Here is a 27826-nt window from a genome sequence, read left to right as displayed (position 1 = left end):
CAGCAGGTGTGTCCGCTCAGATGACCTCACCGGCGGGCGGTTAGCATCCACGTGTCCACGAACAAGCTATTCGGGGCAACCTGGGCTTCCTCCGCCACACCTCTCAGAATGCTTCCAGTCCTCAATCCCAACGCCAGCCCCACGCTTCGGGGTTCGTTACAGCAGCACCCCGCTTCCCAGTGTCCCTGTGGGCATGTTGGGTGCCGTCATTGCAACGGGCATCTCATGGGGTGACGCCACAGCAGTGTGTCATCCAGGCCGCTGTTCTCGGACAGTGGTTTTCAGCTTCTAAGAAAGAGCCTTTTTTTTTTTTGGTTAAATTTGTGGACATGTGCTTTTATTTCTCTCACGTAGCTGTCTGGGCGTGGAATGGCCTCAAAGATCAGTGTTGCTCCACTCAGCTGCGCGTGGACAGCCAGCTGCTGTGCTGCTTCTGGAGGCCGGCTTCCCTCTTCATCACTCCCCATTTCATCAGCGAAGTTCAGGTCCATTCCCACCCTTGGAGTGGGACCTACATCTTCCTCTCCTGTTGCCCCAACCAGGGTTCCTGAGACCTTTATTATTTGTTTTATTTTTTAAAGAGTTCTTTTTTTAAACGATTTTATTTACTTTTAGAGAGAGGGAAAGGGAAGGAAAAAGAGAGGGATAGAAATATCAACGTTTGGTTGCCTCTCATGCGCCCCCTACTGGGGACTGGCCCTCAACCCAGGCCCGTGCCCTGACTGGGAATCGAACCTATGACTCTTTGGTTGTCAGGCCAGTGCTCAGTCTGCTGAGCCACACCAGCCAGAGTGCAAATCTTAACGTCATTACCAATATTTGGTTTGAGCAACATGTGTAATGCCCAGAGGCCATTCCTGTCACTGTTGGTGCCACAGCTCTGGGACAGGACTGGTTGCCATCTCTCCTCATGGTCCAGCCCAGCGGAACCCCCGCGTCCTCAATCTCAGCTGACGGACCTCTCACTCCGTGCTCCAGCAGCGGCCCTGACAGTCCGTGCACCAGCCCTGTCCTCACCCTCTCCTCAGAGGCCACCGCCCCCAATCAGGCCCCACTCCAGGCCGCTCCCTAGACCGCACCCGCCCCACGGCGGCAGGGTCTACTGCACCTCCGATCCCTGGCCTTCAAACCGTCCCGTAGCTGAAGTCCCAGGACAGCCATACCCTTGACCTCGCTTGTTCTCCCCTCCCCTCCTTCGGCCTCAGGTCACGTCCACATGTTCCCTGGGCCAAGCCTCTGGCCTGACTCTTGCCCCGCCCTCCCCCTGCTCAGCAGCCACCCTGGGCAGGAAGCTGCTCCCCCCAGCCTTACTCTGGGCTCCAGACCGAGAGCCTCAGGCCCTTGGGGAACCCCATTTCCCTGCACCGTGGCTCTCCCACAGTCCCGGGTGACAACACCCACCATTCCCCCACCGGCCTCTCTGCCCCCTGCCTGTCACCTCTCCTGGTGGTGGCAGTGTCTCCGCTCCTCCACCCACGTCCCCTCGGGCTGTCCACTGAAGATCCAGGCTTCCGTGGGGCCCTCGAGACACAGCTCCCAGCCCACAGGCCCTGCAGAGCAACTGCAAGGTGGAGCAGAAGCTCCGCCCCCAAACCTTGGGTCTGATGCCCACCCCACGGTGCTGCCCCAGCCACCGGTCCCCGCACGAGGCCACCCTGCCCACGGACTCAGGAAGGGAGGCCTGATTTTCAAAATTTGTTTATTTTAAAACATGAAACCCAAGCTGAATAGAAACCACGGAAATTATATTGATGAGATTTTAGTATTTGCCAAGAAAAATAAAGCCCCAAAGATATAAAAATTAAACCCCAAGCCCAGTTTGGGGGAAGAAAAAAAAGAAAGAAAAAACAAACACAGCGACAGCACATCCAGCCATGGCCCGGGAGAGGTCAGAGGTCAGAGGTCAGAGACCCGTGGCTCAGGCCTCTGTCCCCAGTCAGCTCGGACATTAAATCTGGTGGGAGGGCGCCAGGAGGGGTGGAGTCTCAACGAGATTATCTCGAGACCACGTGTGGCAAACATGAGCGTGTGGTGGTATGGCTGAACCCAAACCTCCCCCAGCTGCCCCCACTGGGCCCCCAGGGGGCTGCCACCCACTCTCCTCCTAGGCTGGGTAGGATCCGGGGTGGGCAGGGGCAGGGTGCTTGGATGGGAATTGCATAGTGAGATGGGGTGGGTGCGGCCAGGAGAAGGGTCAGGGGCTTCCGACCAGGCCTCCCACTCACTACGGGGCAGCAACCAGGGCCCGAGGGCCAGGTGTCCCAGCTCGACCCCGCCTGCAGCTCACCCAGCTTGTGGGGGCTGAGCCCTGCGGGGCTTTGTAGGCTCCCTGCCCCCCACAGGGCCGAGGACCCACCCCCCAGGATGCTGCAGGGCCAGAGGGGCCCAAGGCCCACCGGTGCAGGGGTGGGGATGTGTGGAGAGGCTACTGGGGTGGGGGACTGATGCAGGGGTGTGGGGAGGCTGGCAGGGTAGAGGATGGCCAGGAAGAGCCCCCAACACAGAACAAAAGTAAAACCAATATGGGACCCCGGCCCATGGCTGAAGCTCATCTTTGAACCCCCTGGATTCCTCCCTTCTCCTGTGTCCAGCGTCGGTGAGTGAAGAAACTGGGGGTCATCACGGGCACACCCTGCCCACACGGGGGGCACCAAGTCGTCACGGGTCGTGGTGCCCTTGGTGCCCTTGGTGCCCCAGGGCTGCTGCCCTTTCAACCCACATCCACCTGAGGCGGCCTTGCCAGGGCTGTGGGGAGCACACAGCAGGCGCCGCAGGACTGCCGGGCTCTCCTGGAGAGAGGCCTGGATGCTCCGGCCACGGCCACAGAGCCGAGCCCAGGGCGCCAGTGGGCAGGCGGGCCGTTGTCCGGCCCCTGGGGGCCTGGAGCGCCCCGAAGTGCCGTGAGAGCGAGGTCTGGCCATGCTGGGAGCCCAGGGTGAGTCCACTCGTTGCCCCTCCCTTCCCAGGGCAGAGGCTGACCCCTGGTGGGGCAGATGCGGCCCGGTCCCTGCCCTTTTGGTCCCAGACACCAGCACAAAGAAAGAGGGTCCCAGAGGGAGGGAGGCGGCCTCTTCGCAGCAGGCCCTGCGCTCTGGGAGTTAGCGTCCCTGCCGCCCCTGGTCTGTAAACTGCCCAGCCAGCTGCCTGGCTCCCTCTGCGGGACCCCGGCCGGGGGCCTCACAGGCCACAGCCAGCACCAGCCCCTCCGTGAGAGGCCGGCCAAGCCAGGGCTGGGGCTGGCAGGGGCCTTCCTGTCCCGACATAGGGTTGGCCCCCCCAGGGCAGGAAGCGGCAAACATTGTACACTGAAGCCAAAAGCACCCGAGGGAGCCTTGCTCCCACTTCACAGGTAGGAGACCGAGGCCACAGGGACCTCCGTCCTGCAGCCCTCAGTCCGCCTGGGGCAACACCGTTCTGGGAAGGGCTCTCCAGGGCCTGAGCAGGCTGCCTGTGCCCCCCACAGCAGCACCCAAGAAGAACCAGCGGTGCCAGCCTGACTCCCGGCCGGCTGTCCTGGACTCGGGGTCACACTCGTCAGCCTGGCCGGGGGACCCCGGTGGGTGGCTGGGGTGAGGTTAGTGGTTAGTCCCCGGGGGCGGCAGGGGCTGGGGCTCATTCACAGGAGGCTCGGGTCCAGCCCCCGAGCCCGGGCTCCGGGACACTGCACCTGTCCTGGATGGAAGGGGGACGGGAGGGAGTGCGCCCACCGGCAGCCCCGTGGCCGGCCCGCCCTAGAGATGATGAGTGTGGTTAGTGCAAGAGGGAACTGGAACCAGCTGCCAAGTCTGGGGAGAGAGGGAGGGGGTTTGGCACCAAGAAGGCGGCCAGCACTGGGGAAGCGGCCTGCACTGGCCGTGACACCTGGGGCCTCCCGCGGTGTGGAGGGCCCGGTGCTGCGGCTGCTGAGGGAGAAAGCGACGCTGAGCGGAGGCAGAAAAGGTGGCCCCTCGGAGGCTTTTGGCCACTGGTGGGAGGGGCCTGCCGACGGGTGGGAGAGAAGGGACACGCTGCAGAGCGGAGCAGGGAGGCGCCAGCGCCAGGCCACAGAAGCGCCCCAGGGCTGCGGAGGGAAGGAGGGGGTGGTGAGGTGGAAGCTGCAGGATTTGAGGGTCCCGGGCTGCAGGAGCGGGCCAGGGGCATCTGGAGCAGGGCTCTGTGAGCCTGAACCCTGGGCGGGCAGAAGGCGTGGGGCTGGGAAGTCCCTTGGCCGCGCTAGCCAGGTGTCCGGGCGTGTGGTTGGGGTCCCTGCTGGGAACTCCAGGCTCCTGCAGGAAGAGGAGGGGAGGGCCTGGCGGGCGGCCTGGAGGGAGGTGGGAGCCGCAGTGCTGGCCTGGGGACGGCAGGGCGGTTGGCACGTGGGGCGGTGGCCGGCCTGGCGTCTAGTGGCCGCTGCCGCTGGAGTCGGGGCGAGGCTGGCTCGTGGCGAGGTATTTGGCTCTCATGCTGGACGTGTACTGCGGGGAGACAGGGAGGCATCGGTGAGCAGGGGGTGGGCACAGCCTCAGCCAGCTGCAAGCACCCCTAGGGGCAGGGCGTGTGGCTTGCAGCCCTGGGGGACGGCTTGGGAGGGGCCAGCTGGCTCAGTGCAGGGACTGAAGGCCCTGAGGGCCCCGTCCCAATGAGATAAGCACCCTGCCTACTCTGAAGAACCAGAGTTCAAAGGCCCCCAAGCCTAGGACCTGAAGGCCACACACAGGCCTTCCTCCCGCTGTGGGGCGCTGTGCAAGGGTGGGGGCGGGGCATGTTCCAGGAAGAATCCAATGGTCCACAAGGACACGGAGCCCCGAAGCTGCGTGGGGCCCTCAGGCTGAGGCGATGCTGCAGCCACTTAGCTGGGGGACCAGCTGTGGCCTCCTCCCAGGTCCCAGATGCAGGGACAGGTGACTGGGGGAGGGGCAGGCCGCATATCTCACTGCCTTCCTCCAGCCTGGGGCACGAGGGCTTTGCTCAGTGCACATGTGTGTACGGGACCTGCATGTGAGTGTACATGTGTGCCCAGGACCACATGTGGAGGAGGTGTGTGCGATGGTCCATGTGCAAAGGTCTCACACCCACAGGGATGGGGACAAAGGCCGAGACCTGTGCCACAGGTTAGCAGTGGTCAGGGAGTCTGGCAGACTCACCCCCCAGCCACACACTAGACCCCTCTACGGCCCCCTGGCCTTGAGAGCCCCCCTGGACTCCTGGTGGGGAGGGTCTGTCCTGCCCGCCGGGGGCCAGGAGGGACACAGGAGGAGCAGCAGCGGGTGCCAGGGGCCGTGGCATTCCGTGGGCATGCGGAGGGGGCGGGGGCAGCAGCCCAGACCGCTAAGGGAGCCCATGCAGGTGCACAGCACTATGGGGACGGCTGGGCGCAGCCCACACGCTCGTCGGCACCACCTATGTGCACTTCTGGACATGCAGGGCCGTGCCGCGAGGGCCAGGCTCTCCCGGGGGCCTGGACAGACGGTCTTCTGGCTGGGACGTGACTAGGGCAGCTGCGGCTGCCAGCAGCTGGGCTGGGGGGCGGGTCTTTCTGCCCCTGATGTGGGGGTGATGGCCCAGGGCTGGCCCCAGAGGTCTCTGTGGCTGTGCTGGAAGCCACGAGGCATACAGGCCTATGTAGCCCCATAGCACTGACCGGGGTGGCCCCGGGGCACCTCTGTCGGGCCCTGGCCAGCCCTGCTGCGGGCAGCAGTGAGCAGAGGGCGTGAGGCGCGGAGGCGAGGCAGGCAGGCGCTGCACAGGGCAGGGGCCAGGTGGGTCAGTACCTGTCACTCTGAGGGCACGGCCACCACCGCGCTCGGGCACTGTCCAGGGGCTTAAACTGCCAGCCCGTGTGGCTGCCAGAGTCCAGGGCAGCCAGATACCGCTGGGAGGGCCCAGGGTGGGAGGGGTGCAGGAGAGAGAGAAAGAGAGAGTGGCCTCAACGCCAGGGTGAGGGCCCAGCGGGGGCGGCTGTGGGGGCCGGAGCACAGTGCAGGCCAGGTGATAGCCGGGGAGCCTGTGGTACCCCCGGTCCAGGAGGTCCAGGCCAGCTCTGCTGCAGAGCACAGTGGGGCCACTGCACACCAGGGCACTTGTTCTGAAGCAAAGTGACCTTCAGCCCCTCTGGCCACCCTGTCCTTTGCAGCCCACCGCCTCTAGGAGGCCCGCCTGGGGCCCTGGCTCTCTGTACGCTCCTTCTCTTTGGCACAAAAACGCTCTGTCCCCCATTCCCCATGTCCCTGATGGCCGAGGGGACACCAGGCCAGTCTGGAGCCGCCAGGGGCCAAGGCCTGGGTTCAGCTCAAGACGCCAGAAAAAGGAAAAGAGGAGGAAGCAAGTTGGCTGGAAAGAAGCAGCCAGGGCCCCTCGGTGCTGAGCCAGTGGCCAAGCCACTGGCCTCTGCTGCCCACTCAGGCCCCAGGGTACCTTGAGGCCAGCTTGCAAGCCCACCCGGCCCCATGGACCCAGCTGCAGGCTCACAGAGGACCGCACTGACCACTCAGGGGGCAGGGTGACGCCCCCGCCCGCCCTCCAGCCCCGACTTACTGAGGGTGGTGGGGACTCTCGCCCGATGAGGGGGGTGTTCTCACAGCGGGGGTTCTGGAAATTGGCATTCTGGCTCCTGAGGAGCGAGGAGAGAGGGACTGTGAGTGGTCGCGGCCCACGGAGGCCCAGCTCTGGAGCCAGGCAAACCCTGTGCCACCCTGCTCTGCCCGGCGCCCCCAACCACAGCAGGGGCAGTGCCCCTTGGGCCTTCTTACCGTCCCTGGGTGCTGCCTCCTGGCAAGCTCCCGGCACAGTAACCCAGGGCTCAGAGTGGGCCCAAGGGTGTCCACCTGTCCGCCTCAGCCCCACCAGAGCCTGCCCTCACCTGGCCACCTGCTCACCTCGTGCCTGGCCTTGGCCCTGGGCCACAACACCCCCGAGGCCAGGTAGACACAGGCCCTGTGTCTGACCCCGTGGCCTCCCTGTGGCCTCCACCCAGGTCTGCCTGGGTGCAGAAGGCCAAGCCCACCCCACACCCCGGCGGCCCCTGTGTGGGGAAGGCCCAGCCCTAATGTGGCCCTGCTGTGGGATGGGCCCTTCTCCCCGTGTGGCCTCCTGTGGGCCTCTGCCCAGCAGCCCCGCTTCTCTGGCTCTGTCCCCTTCTCCAACACCCTGTCCTGCTCAGCGCACAGGCTCAGCCTGCCTTCTCAGCTGCAGCGGGGCAGGGGTGCCTGTGGCCGCACAGAGCTCCTGAGGCCGGCCTGGCGCGGCTCTGTCTGCCCCCGCCGGGCTGCCCCCGCCTCCACAGGACTCACATGTACTCGGTGACCGGGGCGTTGCTGACGGTGTGGGCCGCGGCTGGGATGCTGGCCTCGCTGCCGTAGCTGCTGCCGCAGCTGTACAGGCTGGGCATGTGGACGCGGTAGAGGCTGTCGTGCGCCTGCCGCGGCCCTGGGCCGGCCTCCTCCTCCCCGTCCTCATCTGGGCCTCTGTGGAGAGAGGCACCAGGCACAAGATCAGGCCCTGAATTCACCGTCAGCACCACCATCCCCCTCACCGTCACCGCCTCTCCATCAGCAGCCGCGGCATCTCCATCACATGGAAGCAGGATGGAGTAGGAATGCCGACGAAGGCAAGAGCTGTCATTCAGGGTTCAGGTCAGCCGGGCCACGGAAGCCGCAGCCACCTGGGGCCCTCCCCAGCCGGCCAGCTGCTCTCCCCCACCACAGCCCTGCACACCCGCACAGGGTGGGGGGACGGACGAGGCGCTCTGAGACCAGCCAGAGGTGCGGAGGGTGTGGGCGGGGAGCCAGCCCCACAAGGGGGGCCGCTTCTCCCCCCTGGGAGCTCCTGAGGCTCAGTGTCCCGCCTGTGACACAGGGCTCCTCTAGGACCTACCAGCCTCACAGAGACTGCAGGGGTTGGTGGTGCACAGGAGGGGAGGACGCACCGGTCCCTGTGTCTGGGGACCAGGACGGGGGTGTCGGGAAGGCAGGTTCCCAAAACACCCTGCAGCCGTGGCCGGGGAAGCCCGAGGGCTTCTCTGAGCCCCTCACCTCTTCTGCTGCCAGGTGTGTGGGACGCTGCAGACGATGGAGCTGAACATGAGGGCGGTGACGAAGGAGAACAGGGCCAGGTAGATGAGGCCCTCGACGCCATCATAGCAGAAGCCGGTCAAGGCCTGCACGTAGTCCTGAGTCCGGCGGGAACAGAGATGGCAGGGCCCACGGGGACGGGAAGAGGCGGGACGGCGGGGTGAGACGGACATGCTGGGGTTGCAGCCCAGCTCACAGAAGCCTGGACCGTCCCCCGCTCCAGCCTGGAGGCTGGGCTGGGTCCCACCACAGCCCCCAGCCACTGCCCTCTCCCAGCTGCAGCCCTGGGAGCCGGTCTCACCAGGTGCAGGCTGCGGCAGTCCACCAGGGCCGTGAGGTGCTGCAGGTTCACCTCCGTGCCGTTCAGCACCTCCTGGACACGGAGCAGAGGGTCCTGGGGACACACACCGTGGCAGGTCAGCACCATGTTGGAAGGGGGAGCCCCAGCCAGCCCCAGGTGCCTGGGACTCCCCCAGGTCTCTGTCCCCTCGCCCCTGCCATCAAGACCACCCCCCACCCTGCCATCCCCACTCAGGCCTTGAGGATCCCCAGCTGTTACGAACAGCACCCCCAGAGTCTGGCCTGGCCTCAGGGGGACAGCAGGACCCGCAAATGCCTGTCCAGTGCAGACACTGCTATGTGGTCCCTTTATCATCACAGAAGGGACAGATGTACCCTCATGTCTCCTGCCGCGGGCCTGAGTGTTTTTTTATCCTCACCTGAAGATATTTTTTTTGTTCCTTCTATTTTTAAGAGAGAGAGGGAGGGAGGAAGAGAGGGAGGCAGAGAAACACCAACGTGAGAAACACTGATTGGCCACCTTCCATACGTACCCCGAGCAGGATCGAACCCGAAACCCAGGCATGTACCCCGACTGGAAATTGAAACTGAACCCCAACCCTTTGATGACAGGACAATTATCCCACCAACTGAGCCATGCCAGCCATGGCCTGGTTCTTCTAAATGCCGTATTTTAAGAAATAGCTAAAAACAAGGAAAAATTTCCACGACTTTTAAAGTGACAAAACATTCCTGAAAATACTGTGTAGAGTGAGCCCGACCACATGTATTTGTGTTGTGTGTATTCACATGTGCATGTTGTTGGGTGCGTGTCTGTGCCGTGTGTGCCCAGGCGCACGGACTCATGCACCTACATCTCCAAGGAAAGAGGCCACAGAGACACACCCCAGGGGTGACAGTGGTCCCCCTGGATGAGGCACTGGACCTGACCCACCTACTGTGATGCGGTTTCTAAGGACCCCCTGCAACCTGAAATGGGTCTCAGAACATGACTTACTACTACGGCCTGACTCTGTCCCCCCAGAACCCGCCTGCTGAAGCCCTCACGCCAGCTCCTTGGCATGTGCCCGTACGTGGAGGAAGGCTCTGTGAGGACATGATGAAGGTAAAATATGGCCGTGTGGGTGGGGCCCTAAGCCAGTCTCACTGGGGTCCCTGTGGGAAGAGATCGGGACACAGACCTGGAGAGGGACGGCCATGCGAGGACACAGGGAGGAGATGGCCGGCCGGCCACACGCCCGGGAGAGAGGCCTCGGGGAGCCTGCCCTGTCCACCCCTGTGTCTCCAACTTCCAGCCACCAAGCCTGGGAGACAAACGCCTAAGCTGCCCATGTGGCACTTTGTGATGGCATCCGAGCCGCCAACACACCTACCTACCCACTCAGGCTGCAAAAAACCAAGGGGGCCCTGGCCGACATGAGAAATGAAAGGGAGTAACATTAACCTAGGGTGTGGGGGAGTATGTGGGCCTCTGGGGGGTCTGGCAGTGGCAGTGACAGTGCCGTGTGTGTATGTAGGAGAGAGAGAGAGAGAAAGAGAGAGAGAGAGACCACCCAGCATCGAGGCAGGCACAGTCCTTGCCTCAGGTCCCCAGGACGCCCCCAGGGGGCGCACCTGTGCAGGAATCACAGCCAGGCAGGTCTTCATTCTGCCCTTGCACCTGCTCCCAGTTTCCCTATTCTTTTAATATAAGGAGTTTGTGCGACTTTTAAAATGTCGGGCAGAGCCCTGGCTGGTGTGTCTCAGTGGATTGAGTGCCAGACTGTGAACCAAAGGGTCGCAGGTTCAATTCCCAGTCAGGGCACATGCCTGGGTTGCAGGCCATGTCTCCAGTAGGGGGCGTGTGAGAGGCAACCACACATTGATATTGCTCTCCCTCTCTTCTTCCCTTCTCCTCTCTCTAAAAATAAAGAAATAAAATCTTTTAAAACGAAGGGCAGAATTGTTTTAAGAAGGCACCAAAAATCCCAGAGACACGGAGGGAAGGATGGAGAGGGACAGAGGAACCTCTGCGTGGAAGAACGGGCAGGAGGCCCCTGCGCGTGGCCCGCCTGGCCACCTCGTGCCCGCCCCTCACCTTGGTGGCCGGCGTCTCCCGGGGCGCTGTCTTCAGCAGCTCGGCCACGATGTCCTGCATCTCCACCAGCGCCTTGTGGCTGCCCGAGAGCTTCTGCTCCAAAAAGAGGCCGACTGGGGTGGTGAGGCCGGCAGCCCACTACGCCCCCCCCAGGCCCTGCCTCACACAGGACACCCCCTCCTGGCCCCAGGCACCACACACCCAGAGGCTGCAGACCTGGAGGTGCAGCATCTTCCAAGCAGATGGGTGGTCCTCAGGACCCCGAGGGCCAGACAGCCACGGGGAGAGACGGGCAGTGGGCTGAGGGTTTCCCTCCGAAACCACCATGGCCACACCTGCCCACTTATTCTGGAGCTGGCACGGGACCTCCGCACTGCGCGGTGCCCCTGGGCTCCTCCGTACCCACCCACCGGCTTTGCCCTGCAGGGCTGGCCAAGGGCAGCCCAGGAAATGAGAGGGGCCCCAGGCATTTGGGGGGCACGGGGGCACCAGGGCAGTAACCTGGGGGGCAGTGGACACCCCAGATGAGGGGCCAGGGCCCGCGGCGGGGGGGCTTCCACCTGCGCCCCAACCTGTGACCCAGGGGCTGGAGCAGCCCGAGCTCTCACCTGCTGGAAGGGGTTGGAGGCGCGGGGTGAGCAGGCCAGGTAGTACTGCAGGATGTCTGTGGGGAGAGGGCCGTGGCTGAGCGGCACGTGTGATCGAGGCTGTGTGTGTCCCCACAGGCACACGTGTGCACACACCTGTGTGCCCATGTGCGCCCACATGGCATGCATGTGGGCCTGCATGTGCCAGCCTATGCACACATGTGTGTGGGTACGCGTGCATCTGTGTGCACATGTGGGCACAGGCATGTGGGTGCACGTCTGCGTGCCTGCCTGCGTGCACATGTGTGTGTCTATGGTCACAGGTGGGGTGGACCTGGCCCCCAGGGAGCCGGGCCAGGCCCAGGCCCTTCTGCTCTGTGCCCCTACCAGGGGCACGACTCTCTTGGAGGGGGGGCAGCCTCATACCTGCCCTCCCTTGTCAGCAGCAGACGGGGTACTCAGGGGGGCAGGGGTGGTTGCAGGGTCAGAAGACCCCCAGGAAGCACCCGCTCATGGGCCACCTGGGCAGAACACCCTGTGTGAGGCAGGGTGTCATCTCCAAGAGCAGGAGATGCAGCCCAGAGGGCCCGGGCAGGACACAGCTGTCCTGTCTGTCCCCACCCCACTGAAGCCGGGTCATTTCAGCCCCCAACATCTAAAGACAGGGACCCACTCACAGTTCTGATTCTGAAAACCCTAGGAACCCTGACTACCTGCTCTCTGCCCCTCCTTGCTCTCTGGCCTCTGGGCCCCCCTAGGAGGTCAGAGACCCCCCTGAATAGGACACTGGCTTTGTAGCTCCACACGGCTCCCTTGCGGAGGGCCCTTGGGGACCTAGAGCAGGATGGGCATGGGGACAGGGGCGGGGGGGGGCAGGGCTGGCCCCACCCACACCCAGCCCCTCGGTTCTGGGGCCCCTTCAAGCTCATGTGGAAACACCACGAAGACCCTACTTCATGTCAGCCACTGTCAACGAGGCTGGCGAGTGGGCCTCATGAAGGACCAGTGAGGGCCTGGGGAGGCGGGGCCGAGGGCACCAAGGCCTGGGACAACGGCGGGGACAACCGGCGGGGACAACCGTCTCCAGCCTGGCCAGCCCCCGGCACAGCAGGCTCCCCTGCCGCCATGGTGGGGCTCCTCGGGGTTAGGTGGAAATGACTCCTTAACACCATGGGCTAAAATCAGGCCCGTGCGCTCACCCCTGGGGCTTTCTTGGGCACCGTGGGGGACAGTCCCTTGAGGGCTGGTCAGCACCCTTGTGCTCTGTACTCTACTCGGCACACAGCTTGGAGCCCGCCCGCCTCCCTCCACACCCGAACTGTGGGGCAGGTCCCGCTAGATCTGCGCCCCCTCTGGCCCGGCCACTTCGCTGTCCTCTCCTCTCGCCTATGGGCGCAAGCTGCCCCGTCTCCTGCCGGCTCCCTCCTTGACCCCTGCTGCTCCAACAGCCCAGAGAAGCTTGAAGACACTCGCCCCTACACAGCTCCCTGCTCCCCACCCTCCCACGGGCCCCTGCCGTGAAGTCCAAAGCCCTGAGCGCACCAGGCCCTGATGCCTCCCACCCTCTCCTCTTGCCACAGGTGTTTTCTGCCTCACCAACATCCCCACTGTGTGTCTCCGCCTCGGGGCCTTTGCACACGGGGCACAGCCGTCTCTGTTCCCACTCAATGCCCGTCTTTGGCAGCTGCCCTGGCTGCTTGCTCTAAGCAGCCATTGTCACCTCTTCCCATCACTTGCACCCCTCCTTGCCCCCCGTGTCACCTGCCCCCTCCCGTCGCTGGCGGCCTCCTCCTGACCCTGACCCTGGTGCCCCGACCGGGTGCCTTGGCCCCACTCAGCGGGGCCTGTGCAGCCCAGCCACAGGCACGCACACTCACCCCCACTCAGCACCGAGTGCTCCTCCACCATCCCGGTGACGTAGGTGTCGGGGTCCACGCAGAAGTCGCTGGAACCCTGGAATGGATGCGGGCAAGGAAGACAGGGCAACCAAGCTGGGTCCCCCTCCACTCTCAGGGGTGCAGTCTGAGCCCCCAGGGTCTGCTTTCGTGGGGGAGGCACCCTTTGAAGGGGGGGAGGAGAGGTGGCAGGGACGGGCTGTGTGCCCCAGGGCAGGGCCCACCCTCGGACCCTCGGTGTCCCATGGGAGTCAGGAGGGGCGAGGACTGAGGCTCCCTCCCCACCCCCATGACAGGCCCTGCTGACAAGGACACCCTTCTGGCTGCCACTCACCACAGACGCAGCCAGCTCCACGCCCAGTGCACCCCAGCTGATGACCAGGGCCAGGACCCCCAGCAGGCAGACCCTTGGGACAATGAGAGCCAGTCGGCACCCCCAGATAAGGTGTGCAGGGGAGACGGCGGGAGTCATGCCACCAGGCAGGCTGTAGGCCAGCTCCCTCTGCACAGGTGTGGGTCTGCCCACACAGGGCCTGTGGCTCTCCTCCCAAGCCTCCAGGCAAACCCTGAGCTTGACCCACCAATGGGGGAGGGGGAGGCCAGGACACAGACTCACCCCACCAGGATGCCCTTGGAGCTGCGGATGAGACCGACCAGCACCAGCAGGCAGATGGCGACATCGAGCAGAAGCAGGCCCAAGTAGCCCAGCCACCTGCGGGCACAGGGCAGGTGGGCCCCAGGTGGCTGGGGGAGGGTGCAGGTGCTGGGGCAGATCAGGTATCAGGACTGGGGCCGGCAGAGTCGAGGCAAGCAGCTGGGGACCCAGAGGGGCACCCATGGGTGGTTCTGGGCTGTTCGGGCTGGGATCAGTCCCAGTGGCTGCTGGAGGCTCAGACCCACCCACCCATAAAAGGGGACTCAGGCACTAGGCCCTGGCAGCCAGTTGGCCCTTGGAAGGTAAAGCCTAACCCTGGGGCAGCAAGGCCAGGTGGGGGGGACCGTAAGGAGCGCACAGTACCTGTACCAGTCATAGAGGTCGACCTGCTCGGCCAGCGTCTCCAGGGACACGGCCGGGTTCCTCCAGAATGGGATGGCGGCTGTGTAGCCCAGCAGCGCGTCCAGCAGGCCCTGCAGCCGCCGCACCGCCCGCAGCGGCTCAGGCCGTGCAGCCAGCTGCTGCTCCAGGCTCTGGAGGCTGGGCTCTGCCGAGCGATTCAGGGCAGCGGCCGTGTCCCACACCTGCGCCAGACAGGCGCGTAAGCCGGCGCATGACCACCCCGCACACACCCACCCCTCAGTCCCTCCACCGGGCCCCTTCCCAGTAGCTCAGGCACGCGTGCAGGCACGGGGTTTAGCAGGGAAAGGAGAGCCCCCTGCCATCTCGGCAGGCACTCACGCGGTCCTGGACCCCTGCCACCGTGCGGTTGGCGTGGCGGAGCGAGTAGGTGGCCCGATGGACGCCGTCGCTGGTCTCCCCGTTGCCATAGAACCCCACGGCAATGCCGGCGCTAGGACAGGGCGAGGCGCGGTGAGGCCGCAGGCATCCCGCAGGCCTCCCGCAGCGGCCCCGCCCCGGCCAACAGGCCAGGCCCCGCCCCTCCCCACTCACCTACACACCAGCGTGGCGATGATGACGCACCAGGCGGTGCAGCAGCAGTCCGCGTCCAGGTGCTCCTCGCTCTTGCGCTGGCGGCAGCACAGCCAGAACGAGTAGAAGAGCAGGAAGAGGAGGTCCAGGGCCAGGCAGGCCAGCGCGGCACAGCCAGAACGAGTAGAAGAGCAGGAAGAGGAGGTCCAGGGCCAGGCAGGCCAGCGCGGCAGCGCCCAGCAGCAGCAGGGCCTGCGGGCGGGGCAGTGGCGCTGGAGGTGGGGTCCCGGATCAGCCCGTCCCACCTGAGCTCCAGAACGAGGCACCGGGCACTCGCTCCCGAAGAGCCCTCCCCTCCTCTGGGGTCGTGGCTCCCCAACACCTGCGTGCGGCGCCTGTGGTCACCCAGAGTCTGGTCCTCAACCCTGCACAACACACCGGGACCCAAGCCAAGCTCCACTTTGCGGGCCCAGGTGGGGAGAGCTACAGGGTCTGCTTCTCCACCCCGCCCCAGGCTCCTCCCCATGGGAGCTGTCACCTCCTGGGCTCCAGAGCCCAAGGTGGGATATGTTTGAGCAGGGTTCCCCCTTCGAGGATATGCATGGGGGGGGTGGCCTCGGGGCAGAGGTAGGCTCCACCCCCGTAAAGGCCCCGCTGGGGCCGTTGGCATGGAGCCCCATCCTCACCATTGCACTCAGGCTGCCCTGGGCCTGGCCACCTTCCCAGGACCCTGAGGGCCCAGAACTCCCTACCATGTCCCGGGAGGCACCCCTGTCCCTGAGGCTGGGCCCCCCACAGCGGGCGCTCACAGGGTTGAGAGTCAGAGCTAGCATGGGGCCTGGTCGGTGAGACAGGGTGCCAGCCCAGCCCCGGTCATTTTGCTTCGCCCCATTTCACGGATAAACAGCTCAGAGGAGGCATGGAGGAAGGGGGCGCGTGCCTGTGCCACTGGCCCTCTGGGACCCTCAGCACAGGCTTTAGGGTGGGAGATGGAGGGCCATGAGCACCTCTTGGGAGCAGCTCAAGGACGTATCCTTGAAGGTTGACATGTGCAGGTGCCCACCCCAGGGGCCCATCGCTGTTGCGGTGGGACCACCAGCACCTCTCGAATGCCCTCGCTGGCCCTGAGGCCCGGACCTCAGGACGACCGGGGAACACCCTCCCTCCCCATGTCTGAGCGCTCAGCAACCCGGCCTTCCGTCGGCCTGAGCCGGGGAGCTGCTGGGGGTGGAACATTGGGGCCTGGTGCCCGCGGGGCACCCTGGGACAAGAGGCTGGGCCAGAGGCACTGTGACTGCATCTCAGCCCCCGGGCCCAGCGGCTGTCTCCCTGGAGATGGTTGCCAGGCAGCGTGGGAGGAAGGCATCCTCCAGGGGAAGGCCAGGGCACCACTGGGAGGCTGCAGTCCCACGCTGCTCCAGCCCTTCCCCCTGGCGGCCCCGCACTGCCCACCAAGCAATCTGGGCCGGGGTTTGCACTGGCCAGAGAGCTGACCGCCCCTGCTCACCAGTGATGGGGGCAGGGGGCAGGCCTCATGGGGCTGGCACCAGAGCCACCTCTCAGCCCAAGGCTCCTTCGAGGTCCCGGGGCACTCAAGGTCATGGGGACAAGGGCCAGGACCCAGTCGTGGTGGGGGGCACGTTCACCTTAAGGGGCTTGGCATCTGGCACCAGCCCTACCCTACCCAACACTGTCCAACTCAAGGAGTCGATGAACAGCAGGGTGCTTCAAAGAGCGCCCTCTTGTGGGTTCCCTGGGTCTGCGTGCATGTGCACGGCTGGACTCTGACCAGGGGTGCCACAGGGCCTCTCTGACCCGTCCCCACAGGTCAGAGGCAAAGGGCAGCACAGTCTACCACCCGGGGCCTTGGCTCCAGGGGATGTCTGCACTTCCAGAATCAAAGCCACCTGCCAGCCCCCAGTGTGTCACCAGGCCCTGCCACTGCGGCTCCTCCCCAACCCCTCCATCAGGCCCCCCATACCCCTCCCTAGAAACCTGCACCCCCTGAGTCCCCTTCAAAGCCCTGCCTGCCCAGGCTCCAGGTTCCGAGGGCCCTCCTGGGCAAGGGGGCGAGGTCGGGGCACAGGGCTCGGAGTTCGGCCTGGTGGTGAGCATTCCCCGCCGACCTGTGGACAGGAGGCAGAGAGCTCGCCCACCTGGATCACGCGCCTCAGTGGCGCCAGGACCACCCACTCCCATTGACCAGATGAGAAAGCTGAGGCAAGATAAGCATCACAGTCCCAGCCAGCCCCTAGTGCCTGGGGCGAGGCAAGCTGGGAGGCGCCAGGGCCGGGCCTAGAGGTGGGCGGGTGGGCAGCGTTCCTGAACCTTCTTCTACAGCTTTGAATGGGTTAGCTTTTTGGTTGTTGGATTCTTTTTGTTGGTTTGTTTTTCTGCTTTTTTAAGAAGCCACGAACATGTACTACCTTTATAATTAAAACACAAAACCAGAAACCTGGGAGCAGCTCTTTCCAGCTGAGCGTGGGCAGCTGCTGGCCTGAGCCCAGCTCGTCCACGCGCAATCCTGTGCGGCCTCTGGTCAGCCCTGCTGGCTGGGCGAGAGGGATGAGCCCTTCCCGCCTCCGTCCCCCATCCCCGGACTCTCACACAGACGAAGGGCCCTGGCAGTCACCAGGCCAAGTTTGGGCCCCTCTCGGTTTGCGGTGCCATGCCGCGGCCCCCGCCAGAGCCCCGGGCCCAGGAGCCCAGATCAAAAGGAGGGACTCCCTGGGTGTCCCCAGCAGGAGGCTGAGAGCTGCCCTACTTGCTGCTGGACAGAGGCCCAGGGGAGGGCCTCCTGCCAGGCTCCCACCCCACCCCCTGAACTGAGGCCCCAGAGGGGCACCCGGCTCCCAGGGAATGCCGCCGTCCAGCTGCTCCTCTGCCTGGTTCTCCGTGGGGCCTTGAGCCAGCAGCTTTAAACTCCGTGCCTCAGTTTCTCCATGTGTAAAGCAGAGGCGGGCGCATCCCTCTCCTGGATGGTCACCCAGATTGGATGAGCAGCTGTGTGCAGCAGCCTGGAGCAGCCCCTCTGAAAGGAGTCTCTGGGAGGAGTCAGGGGCCTCGGGCACGCAGCCTGGGCGGGGGCAGGTGGCAGGAGGGGGCGCCGCTGCCGGCGGCCCAGCCCAGGGCCACTCACAGGCAAGGTGAGCATGTGCACACCCACACCCACATGTTCATACACACATGTTCACACATTCACACACATGCCCACCCATAGCCATGCATTCACATACATGTTAATGCCCACGCACGCATAGCATACAAATTCACACCCACACATACCCACATTCACATAAGCACACGAAGGGGCTGCTCCGTGAGCTTCCCAGCAGTGGCTACAAACTTCCAGGGGTCGTGGGTGGTGGGGCCCCAAGCCCTGGGCACCAGATACCCACCAGAGACTGGAAGGGGCTCGAGTGGCCAGCCGGCAGGGGGCAGCCTCACTCACGAGACACTCCCAGGCAGCCCTGCCTTGGGGAGCCGAGTCCGGGTGGGGCCGGTGCCCCCAGGCCCAGGCCCTTGGAAGTGACAATGGGACCTGGGATCACAGCAGGGCACCCAAGGGCATGTGTACCTCAAGCCCAGGAGGCAGTGGCAGGTGGAGGCCCTGGGGCCCCATGTAGCCTCCGAGACCCTGCACACGGGGTGTAGCCGTCTGTCCTCTGCTTCGAGGACGGGGACCCCACTTCCGGCATCCGTCTGCCCACACTACCCCCAGGGGGCGCCGGAAAGGCCTCTACAGGCTCATCTGTTGGCAGGGGTGGTGCCCTGTGGCCCCGAGGCCTGGCACAGAGCGGGCGCTCAGGAACACGGGGGCCCCTGACCCCCACCCCCATCTCCGAGAGGCTGGCCCCTTCCTCTCTGTCATGACCAGGACAGCTCCTTCCCAGGAATGTTAAATGGCAACCCCACTTGGGTGGGCTGTGGGCTCCGTACCAGGACAGCCTGGCAGGGCCCCCACAGGGAGGTGAGGCACCATCAGGCTGGGCGGCCACCTCATCCAGCCCCCTGGCCCAGTGCCACACCTGACCTCTGCCCCAGTTTCCTGAGGACAGCTCCCAGGGTCCGGGCTTCCGCGGGCATTCCCTTGGGGCCCGCCTCCCCTTCCCACCGACTGGCGTCCGGGCTTCTGCCTGGGCCCATTCAGAAAGAGAATGGGAACTGTCTGATCAGCATCTGGGCTCTGACCAAACGGAATTTTCCGTCTGTGACGGAAGGGACGTCAGCACTCGGTGGGGTGAGGAGAGATGCTCAGGCCCAAGTCCCGACTGCCGGCCCCGGCGCTGGCAACCAGCCGCCTGAAGCACCAGGAGTGTGCTGGGCTCAATGAGGGCAGAGCAGTGAGGACCCGGGCCCCCCGCCCTCCTGGCCCCCCAGCTCCTTTCTCAGCCCGGATGCCCGTCCTCCTCTAGGGCCCTGCAGCCCCTGCCACGAAGTGTGCCCAGCAGAATGCCCTGGCCTGCGCCCATGCAACCCCCTCTGATGCCCGGAGGCCCCCGAAAGCCCGCCCACTTGGGAAGCACTGATGAGCCGGAGCTGGAGGTTGGAAGCCTCTCTCCACCCCAGCCCAGCCCAGCCCAGCCCAGGCCCAGCCCAGGCCCAGGCCGGTCAGGCAACTGGACAGGCCCCGGCCCCCAGCAGGTCCTCTCAGCCTGGGCAGGGTGACGTGAGGGGGGGTGCGCCTCAAGGGGTGGGGGCATTCCTGGGTCCGCCCAAGCCTTGCTGGCACTCTGACTGCAAGGGGCCTAGGCCCCAGGCCCATCCCCCGAGGGCCCAGGCAAGCCACCAAATCTGCCTAAAAGCTTCCCAGCAGGAAGCTCAGCTCCACCCCACAGACGGGAGAACGCGAGAGATTTGTAGGCTGCCTGCCAGTTCCTGCCACACCTCCTCTCCATCCCCTGCTGCCTGCTCCTGACCGAGGCCGGTCAGTGCACGTGGGTGCGTCCACCTGCTCACAACGGCAGGCTCAGCGTGGCCCAGGCCACCAGGCTGGGGGTGCCACAGTGACCTGACCAGCACCCTGCTGCCGGGGCTCAGCAGCTTGACCCCCTTTGCCGGCCTCACTGTGGAAGTCACCGGGATTTCCTCGAGGGCACGCAGCTGGCGGGGGAGGAGGCAGGATCCCCGCCCAGTGGAGCAGCAGCCCAGCCAGGCCGGGAGCTGGCGAGGCCCAGGGCCCGCATGCCAGCCCCCCTGGGCTCGGCCCTCGCTAGCCCTCCCTGAGGGCAGGCCCACCAGGGGGCAAAGGGCAGGGTGCACCGCCATCCTCATGTTGGTGACCCCTGCCCCCACCCGGGGCAGGAAGGCCTAGTGGCCCACAGAAGGCCCCTGGCCCCGCACCAGCCCGAGACTGGAAAGGGCAGCACCTGTGGCATCTGGACTCGGCACTGGGCCTGGCGCTGGGGCACCAAAGACACAGCCCTGCTGGGCTGGCCTAGAGGCTTAGAGACGGGGCCGGTGGGGGGGAGGCCTCGGGAGGGCACAGAGCATCAGGTGGTGTCCCCTAAACTGTCCTCTGGGGTCAGTGGGTGCCAGCAGGGCACCGTGAGGGGTGGGGACAGCGGGCAGCTGAGAGCAGGCAGGGCCCAGGCCTGGGTCTGCAGTGCTGGGGGGCAGAGCTAGGGGCCCAGTGGGCAGGGTGGAGCAGGAGGGCAGGGGGGCAGTGGGCCCTGGATCGTATCTGAAGGGGCGTCCCTCCCCAGCTCCCGAACTGCCTCCTTCAGAGGACAAGACTGGGACGGGGCGTCCAGGAGGTGCCTTGTGGGATCCCCTTCCCTGTGTCTGAGCTGGAGCCCGAGTGTGGGGGGGGGTCCGGGAAGGGGCATTGGGCCGAACCCTGCGTCTGGGCCCCTGCTGGGAAGGCGCACACCCCACAGCTGCCCCACGTCACTGAGACCCGGCCTCAGCCACAGACTCACTGGTCCCCAGGCCGCCTAGGCAGTGGGGCACCCGCTTCCCAGGCCAGGGACCTGAGGCTAGAAGAGACCCCCAGAGCCCACACTGAAGTGACAGGGGCAGGGTGAGAGCTGCACAGGCCTCCCGAGGAAAGCTCCAGAAAAGGTCCCCTTGCCTCCCGGGCCAGGCCGAGGGCACGCTGAGGGCCTGGGCCACCGGGCCGCGCTGGCTGTGCGGCTGTATCCCCCCCACCCCTCCAGCACGCCTGGCTGTGGCGGCCAGATCCCAGCCAGAAATTAAAAACAGATTTCCACTGAGCTGGGCTTGGGTTTTGTGAATTCCATGCCGGTGAGCTCGTGGTCCTGCCTGAGAGGACGCAGCCAGCAGCCGGCTGGGCAGGAGCCTGGGAGGGGCCCAACTTTCTGCTCAAGCCCCCCCACCATGGGTCTGAGGACCCATGTCCAGGCCGGCAGGTGGCGCACAGACACACACCAGCTGCTCTCAGGACCTTGCAGGCACACACCACACTCGCCTCGCCCTCCAGGAACGGAGTGGATGCCCACCCAGCCCCCCTGCATCCGAGAGACGGGCGGGTCGACCCTGGCCCAGCACCCCCGCCCCCCCGCCCCCCAGCCTGGGGCCAGTGTGTAGGAAGTGCTGAGGCCCAGCCCCCCTGCCCCCACCCGCCTGCTCACAGTGTGAGTGGACATCAGAGAGCCCAGCAGCCAGCCTGGTCTATTTCCGTCCCACTGATCTAATGTCCCTCCCAGTGTGACACCCAGAAAATTCCTCTGCCCTTCACTAGGACTGTGTGCAACTGCCTCTCCACTGGCCACATCTGGGGGACCCGGCCACAGGCCACAGACACGGCCAGAGGCCACCTGCACCACCAGACTTGCCTCCACCAGGAACAAGTGACCTGGGGGGTACGGCCTGGCCTGGACTGAGAGCCCCTCATGATGGTTGGGAACCCAGCTTGGGGTGTACAGGGCCAGAGCGGGCAGCCAGGCAGGTGACATGGTGGCAGCCACCCTTCTCTGAGGTAGAAGTGGCCACCTAGGTTTTGGGGAGCCCAGCCTCACCCCAGGCCCTTGGCTGGCGAAGGACAGGCCTGGCCACAGTGGTGGCTGCAGGAGGAAACAGCCTCTTTGGCACCCCTGTCCCTCACAGCCCCCCTGCCCCTCCTGTGGGTGGGGGAGAGGAGGGGCGCACCGACAGCCCAGCCCTCAGAGAAGGGCAGTGGAAAGGGGGACCCTTGGGGGCCCATGCTGCCCACCCAGCCCACCTGTGGCCCTGGCTCCACCTGACCCTGCTCCCTGGGGGCACACCCCACACCCGAGAGCCTGTCCTGGCTCTAGACAAGAACAAGAGTGGCCTCGTGGCGGGCTGGCACCAAGCCCACCCCAGCTCTGGCACTGGGCTGGTGGCTCGGCCTTGACGGAGCCCACCATAGCCCTCCTACCCTGTCTGTGGTGTGGACCCCCACAGCCTCAGCAGACATCGGCCGCGCTGCGGACCCATTGGGAGGCCTGCTGGGCAGGCAGGAGGCCCAATCTTGTTGGCCTCTGTCACCCTGTCTCCCGGAGAGTACCCAGGGCAGGCCTGTGTCCCTCTCCAGGATCTTAGCTCCGGACGTCCCCTGGGAAGTGGTCCCCCCTGCTCTGGCTGGCAGTGCCCAGTGTGCACCCTTTGAAGCCTCACCCCACTGAGGGTGTCGCCCACCCCAAGGCTGTGGGGAGCCCCGGAGGCATCGAAGGGCTGCATGTCCTGGCCCCCGCAGACCCCAGGAGGCAGCGCAACTGGGTGCTCCCGGGGTCCCGTGGCTGCCTCCGTCACGTGCCCCGATCCCTCAGGGGCCACACGGGGCACTTCCCATATTGGTGACCTGTCTGTGCCTGCAGATTCAGTTCCTCTTCTCCAACTGAGGACTCAGCAGAGTGTCTGACGGGAGGGGGTCCAGTCCTGCAGCCTGCTGAACCCGCACTAGCTGGGGGCCCAGAAACCGCTGGGGGCGGGGCGTTGGCTGGGGCAGTCTGTCACTCACGGGCGCTCACTGGCTGGCGTGGGGCTGATGGTGCCCACCCCCCAGGGCCAGTGTGTGGCTGCCCAGAAAACCGTTTATGGAAAAGACGGCACAAGCCTCTTGGGCAGAGTGGGTATGGCCTGGGGGTCAGAACTGCCTACCCAGACCCTGACCGAGAGCCCCTAGCCAGAGATGAAGGAGCGATGTCCCCTCCTGCATGTCCCCTAGAACTTGTCACTGTATCTTCAGACCCTTGAAAAGCTGGAGCCGATAGCCTAGCAACAGAGCCTGGCCATACACACCCCACACGGCCAGGCGAAGGACCCAGAGTCGGGCACCAACGCCTGCCCCTCCTCAGGTGTGCGCTTGGCGGCGGAGGCCACCAGCAGGCCAGCCATCCACCGGCCAAAGGCAGGCACATGACCGCAGCGCTGCCAATTGGATTCTGCCCCTGGACCTTGACACTGGCCAAGAGGGAAACAGCCAAAGTCAATGTGGCCCTGCAGGGGCTTCCCTGCCCACCCACGCATGGGCCCTGCTCCCTGAAGCCCGGCCCTGAGCTCCGTCCGTGCAGGGGCTGCTGCCGAAGCTGCCACCCAGCTCCCCACGTGCTCTGCCGTGCGGCAGGTTTCGTCGCTTGCAGCCTCAGAAGCTGGACCGCTACACGGGGGGGACGCTTGAGGCCAAGCGTCGAGAACCCGGACCAGGGACACAGGCCCAAACACCAGGCGATGGAACGCAGGCGACCGGAAGGGTGCACGGTGGGGTTCTAGCGCTGAGTGCCCCTCTCTGCCCAGCACAGGCGCTCGGATGGACTCTGGCCGGAGAGGCTCTGTTCCTGTTCTCACGCTCTTTCCTGTTTGCCAAACGGCCCCTGCGGGTGCAAGCCTTTCGCGAACTAGAAAAGTGCCCCTAAGTGCTGTCGTTCTACCAGAGTGGATGTCCTTCCCATCAGAGGTGAGGGTGGCGCCAGGGCCAGACTCACCCACCAGACGGGGCTGCTCTGCCACCTGCTGACGGGACAGGCTGACCTGGCTCGCTTCGCATCAGACTAAGGTGCTGTGGCCTCACATCTCCCGCAAGTGGCCAGCAGCCTGGGCTCGCACACCTCCAGGCACAAAGCACTCCCCACCTCCCAAGGCAGCATATTCAGACCAGAGCAACTGTCTAATTCTGGGCTGGGGTCAGGCTCCTCCCTGCCTCAGGGCCTTTGCATGTGCTTGTTCCTGCTGCCTGGGGCCCTCTTCCCCAAGGCCTCCGCACGGCTACTTCAGCCTCTCATCTTTGGGGTCACGCCAGCAACACGCTAGCACTCACATGTCTAATAAGAAACAGGCCCCTACATGGGGAAAACCTGAGGCGATTGCCGCCATCTGTCCTGGCTCATGGGCCGGTGTGCCCGCTGCAGGCCAGGCTCCAGGAAGGAACTGACCTGCTGGGTGTTCTACGCCTGGCTCGTGGCCTCTGTGGAAGGCCAGGCAACACCTCTCTGTTGCCCTGTGTGTGGGAGCTCCAGGCATGGGGGGGCAGCTCAGCCCCAGGGGGGCCAGGCCGGCTGCCCCTCCTGGCGGCAGGTGGGGATACGGCACAGGCAGCCCCCCAAACTCCTTGGCCTCCTTCTCCCGTCACAGATCCCATCAGCCTCCCAGAACCAGCACCGCACGCCCCCACCATCTGTCCATCCATCAGACTCCACAGGCCCTCAAGAGATGCACCCTTGGCCAAGGAGTCCCTCCTCTCCAGGATGGAGGCCTGGGTAGGAATCTGGGAGCCTGAGACCCTCAGCCAAGAGAAATCACAACCTTCAGGAGGTGACATACACCCGCACCCCTGCGGAGGGGCCCACAGGCCCCGGTGCAGGGCCAGCTGGGCTCGGGGAGGCCTCAGGACAGCCCTCACCCAGGAGGCCCCCAGCCGCCTGCTGCCCAGCTGAGTCTGGCTCCTGAGTTGGGAACGAGAGGCCGGCAGCAGGGTTCTGGCCTAACCCCCACTCGCTCTGTGATTCCGGGCCAGTCCCCGCTCCCCCGGAGCCTCAGCTTGCTCATCTCTATAATGAACACGGTCCCCATCTCCAGGTTCGTGTCACAAAGGGCTAGTGATAAATGTCCGCACACAGCCCTGAAACAGGGTGGCCCATGGGGCTTTCCAGTGGGTTTCACCAGGGCTCCCCGCAGTGGATGGGGGGCAGGAAACAGCAAAGAAGGCTGAAGACTGTTCTCCCGTCCACCCCAAGTCTGCACCAGGGCCCCCCTTCCCCTGGATGGCTCAGAAGGTAGAAGCGCCCAGCCTACACAGCAGGAGAGGGCTGCGGGGCCCCTGCAGGCCAGGCTGGGGCTGGAGACAGGCGGGTACCCCAGCCAAGAGGTCAGGAGATGAAGAGTCCACCACCCACCAGTGGCCCCTCACAGCAAGGAATGCTTCACCAGGGAAGGACGGAAGGGGCCCTAGCCACGGCCCACGGCGCCCCATCAGCCCACCCCCCTGGGAGGGAGCTCCCTCTGCTGTCTGCCCAGCAGGGAGCAGGAGCCCTGGCCCTTGCATCCCTGCTGCGACCTTGGAGACAAGGTGCACCAGCCCAGGGTCTGGGAGGAGGTATGACGCCTCAGAGAGGTTGCACGCTTGCCCAAGAGCACCAGCAAAGAGGGTAGAGGCGGGCCACAGGCCCAGGACTGGCTCACCCCACAGCCCCCCGCCAGGAGCACGGGTGGCGGGGGACGGAGACAGGCCGGTTTCCACCCCGTGAATTATTCAGTGGTTCGTTCTGCTCCTCAGAGAGGAGGCAGGAGAGAGGGTGAGTCAGAGCCTCCCACAGCGACGAGGAAACAGGGCTCGGGCAGGAACCAAGCTCCTCTCGGGAGCAAAGAGCCCTACAGGAGGGCAGGCTGTGCCGAGGGACACCTGGCCGCCACCCCAAGGCCTCCCTGCGTTCATGGGCCTGCCCCTTGCTCACTCCCGACCAGGTGTCCTGGAATCCCAGCTGGGAGGCCCAAGAAGGACGGCACCCGGAGGGCAGGAGCGAGGCCACCAGCCCAAGCGTGGTGGGCAGCAGGGACAGGGGCCAGCAGGACGCCCAGTGCGGCTGGACGCCCCTGGTGCCCCCGGGGCTGCCTGGAGCTGCAGAGCTGACAAGGAACCTCCATAAGGGCGGCCCAGCCTCCGGCCTGTGGAAGCAGAGCCCCCGGGACAGAGGCGGCAGAGCCAGCACACAGAGTTCCCGGGGAGCCCCCACACTGGTCGCCCCCCCAGGGCTCGGCCTCTAGGACGCAGGTGTGGGGTTTTGTAAAATCCTGCTGTCTCTGGGTGTGCCTGGGCCCTCTCTAACCTGCTCAGACACAGATCTGTGGGATGGGGTGCAGGCACCAGGTGAGCACCGGGACTGGGAGCCTGGGGCTCCCCTGCAGAGCCGGGGCGCCCGCGGCACCCTCACCCTCTGCTTCAGGTTCTCTCCCCCTGGATGAAGGAGGCCACAGGGAACAGAGGAGCTGTGAGCAGGTGAGCAGTGTGACATGGGCCATGAAACACTGGACTCCCAGGCCATCTCAACAAGCAAAGCTGTTTCCACACCACCCTGGCGGCTGTGCAACGACTGTCAGAGACAGAGGCCCTGAGGGGTTCCAATGGCCAGGAGACCAGGCGCCCAAGTCGAGAGGATGCTGGAATCTGGACCCGGGGGCAGGAAGGGAAAGCCCACAGCTTGGTCCCACAGCCACTCAAACAGCAGTGGCCCAGTGACAGGGCTGGCGCTGGGGTTGGGTATGACCCCAGGCTGAGGGCTCCTTGGGGACAGCCTAGTCACTGGGGAGAGGGCTATGAAAGGCCCGGCCACCCCTGGCTCTGCCCAGGCTCAGCCCCCTCCAGCCTTCCAGGCTGAGGCCCACCTTGTGTCCCTGTGGCTGGGCCTCCTCCCTCAGGGGCTCCTGGCAGCCAGTGCCGGGCAGGCCAGGTGTCACCAGAGGCACACTGCACTGTTTGTGCCTCCCACAGCCTGGCAGCCCAGCAGGTCTGTGGGGTCCTATGGGCAGGGGGCTCTGTCTGGCAACTACCTCCTACCCCCACCCCAGCCCAGCCCCCACACAGCCCCTGTGATGGACAGGGGCCTGGGCAGGAGCTGACAGCTGGCAGAGGGGGCTGCACAGAGGGGAGGTGGCTCCACAGGACCCTAGAAAAGAGGGCCTTAAGCAGCACCAGAAGGAGGCTAGAACTGGCAGGAGGGCGGTGGACCCTCAATAGGAAAGCGGGTGTCCTTACACCCTGAAAGAGGAGACCCGTGACCCAGGAGAAGACCCTCAAGAAGGGGGGGCAGCAATGACTCGTGATGAAAAGTGGGGCGTCTTAAGACCCTCCAAAAGGAGGGGGACAGCGACCCTCGTGGAGGGGACAGGCGACCCACAAGGAGAAGGGCTATGACCCTCGATGGGGGAGGGGTGTCTTTAGACCTTTGAAAGAAAGGGCCATGACCTGGGACCCTGACCCTCGACCCGGGGGCCCGCGTCACCTGCTGGTAGTCCGTGTCCTCGGGTCGGAACTGGCTGCTGGTGGTCTCCCAGCGCAGGTTCAAGTGCGGCAGCCGGTGCAGGAGGGTCACCCACCAGGGCGCCGTGTAGCTGACCCCGGCCATGGCGGGCCGGCCGCCTCGGGCGCGCGGCCGCGGCGGGGCTCCTCGCTGGTCCGGGGCGCCGGGTTCAGGGGCCCGTCGACCCCGGCCTGGCAGCCCGCATAGCCCGCGCGCTCCTGGGCCCGACCCGGCCCGGATCGGCCCGGCTCGGCTGCGCTCGGCTGCGCTCGGATCCTCTCGGTCGCCCGTGCCCGCCGCCTCTTTGTTCACCGCCGCCACCGCCTCCGCGCGCCCCCGCCCGCCGCCGCCCCGCCCCCGAATTGCCATTGGTCTGTTACCCAAAGACCCCACCCCTCCAACTAACCCCGCCCCACCATCTAACTCCGCCCAACGCCGCCATTGGTACATTGGGTAAAGCCCCGCCCACCAGTGGCTCCGCCCTCCGGCCGAGGGGCGCTTGGCAGGGGAGGCCAGGAGGATCAGAGCCCTCTCCTTATCCGCAAACCGGGACCAGGGTCCGAGCGCTGGCTGCAGCTTACCCGGGCTGTCGCTCGTCGGTTCCACCACTGCACGTTCATTAAGCTTCTCTGGGGGCCGGCCTGGCGTGGCCGGGCTGGTGGGGGCGCGCAGCAATGGACCTAGTGGCCTGTCCGGAAAATAAGGATGATCTGAATTCAGACCCTGGCATGGTTACCTAGAGCTGTGTGACCTTAGGCAAGAGACTTAACCTCTCTGTGCATCAATGTCCTCATCTGTAAAAGGGAAATACAATGAGTGTAAAGTGCTCGGAACACCAAAGTATGATAGGCAGTTTGACATGAGCAGAGCAAGGCCAGTGGGCCAGGAACAGAAGGT

General features: G+C 65.3%; 1 protein-coding gene across 2 annotated transcripts; it reads right to left on the bottom strand.

Annotated features, from left to right (window-relative positions):
- Window positions 1–1692: 1692 nt before the first annotated feature.
- TTYH3 (tweety family member 3) lies at window positions 1693–27242 on the bottom strand. Of its 2 annotated transcripts, XM_037057923.1 has the most exons (16): window positions 26912–27242; window positions 14728–14747; window positions 14517–14666; window positions 14304–14415; window positions 13926–14146; window positions 13524–13619; window positions 13242–13314; window positions 12890–12965; window positions 11034–11089; window positions 10426–10518; window positions 8350–8442; window positions 8010–8146; window positions 7269–7442; window positions 6514–6589; window positions 5751–5851; window positions 1693–4454 (listed from the first exon to the last, which is right to left on the bottom strand). In XM_037057923.1, the coding sequence occupies exons 1-16, from the start codon at window positions 27032–27034 to the stop codon at window positions 4439–4441; spliced, it is 1617 nt and encodes a 538-aa protein (XP_036913818.1). In that variant the 5' UTR covers window positions 27035–27242; the 3' UTR covers window positions 1693–4438. The 2 variants fall into 2 exon arrangements, with proteins under 2 accessions (XP_036913818.1, XP_036913819.1); XM_037057924.1 differs by lacking the exon at window positions 5751–5851 and having other exon boundaries at window positions 26912–27241.
- Window positions 27243–27826: the final 584 nt, after the last annotated feature.

The sequence above is a fragment of the Sturnira hondurensis genome, unplaced genomic scaffold (assembly GCF_014824575.4).
Source record: "Sturnira hondurensis isolate 20B ecotype Veracruz unplaced genomic scaffold, ASM1482457v3 Scaffold0009733, whole genome shotgun sequence".
NCBI classification, from domain to species: domain Eukaryota; kingdom Metazoa; phylum Chordata; class Mammalia; order Chiroptera; family Phyllostomidae; genus Sturnira; species Sturnira hondurensis.
This window is presented reverse-complemented; position numbering and strand designations above follow the sequence as displayed.

Bases quoted from the DNA above. Each gene is read 5' to 3' on its own strand.
- TTYH3 (XM_037057923.1), bottom strand. From the start codon at position 27,034: ATGGCCGGGGTCAGCTACACGGCGCCCTGGTGGGTGACCCTCCTGCAC. The intron at 8,147-8,349 runs GTGAGACCGGCT...CGCCGGACTCAG, and splicing joins ACTGCCGCAGCCTGCACCTG to GACTACGTGCAGGCCTTGAC. The intron at 5,852-6,513 runs GTAAGTCGGGGC...GGGCCCTCCCAG, and splicing joins GAGAGTCCCCACCACCCTCA to CGGTATCTGGCTGCCCTGGA.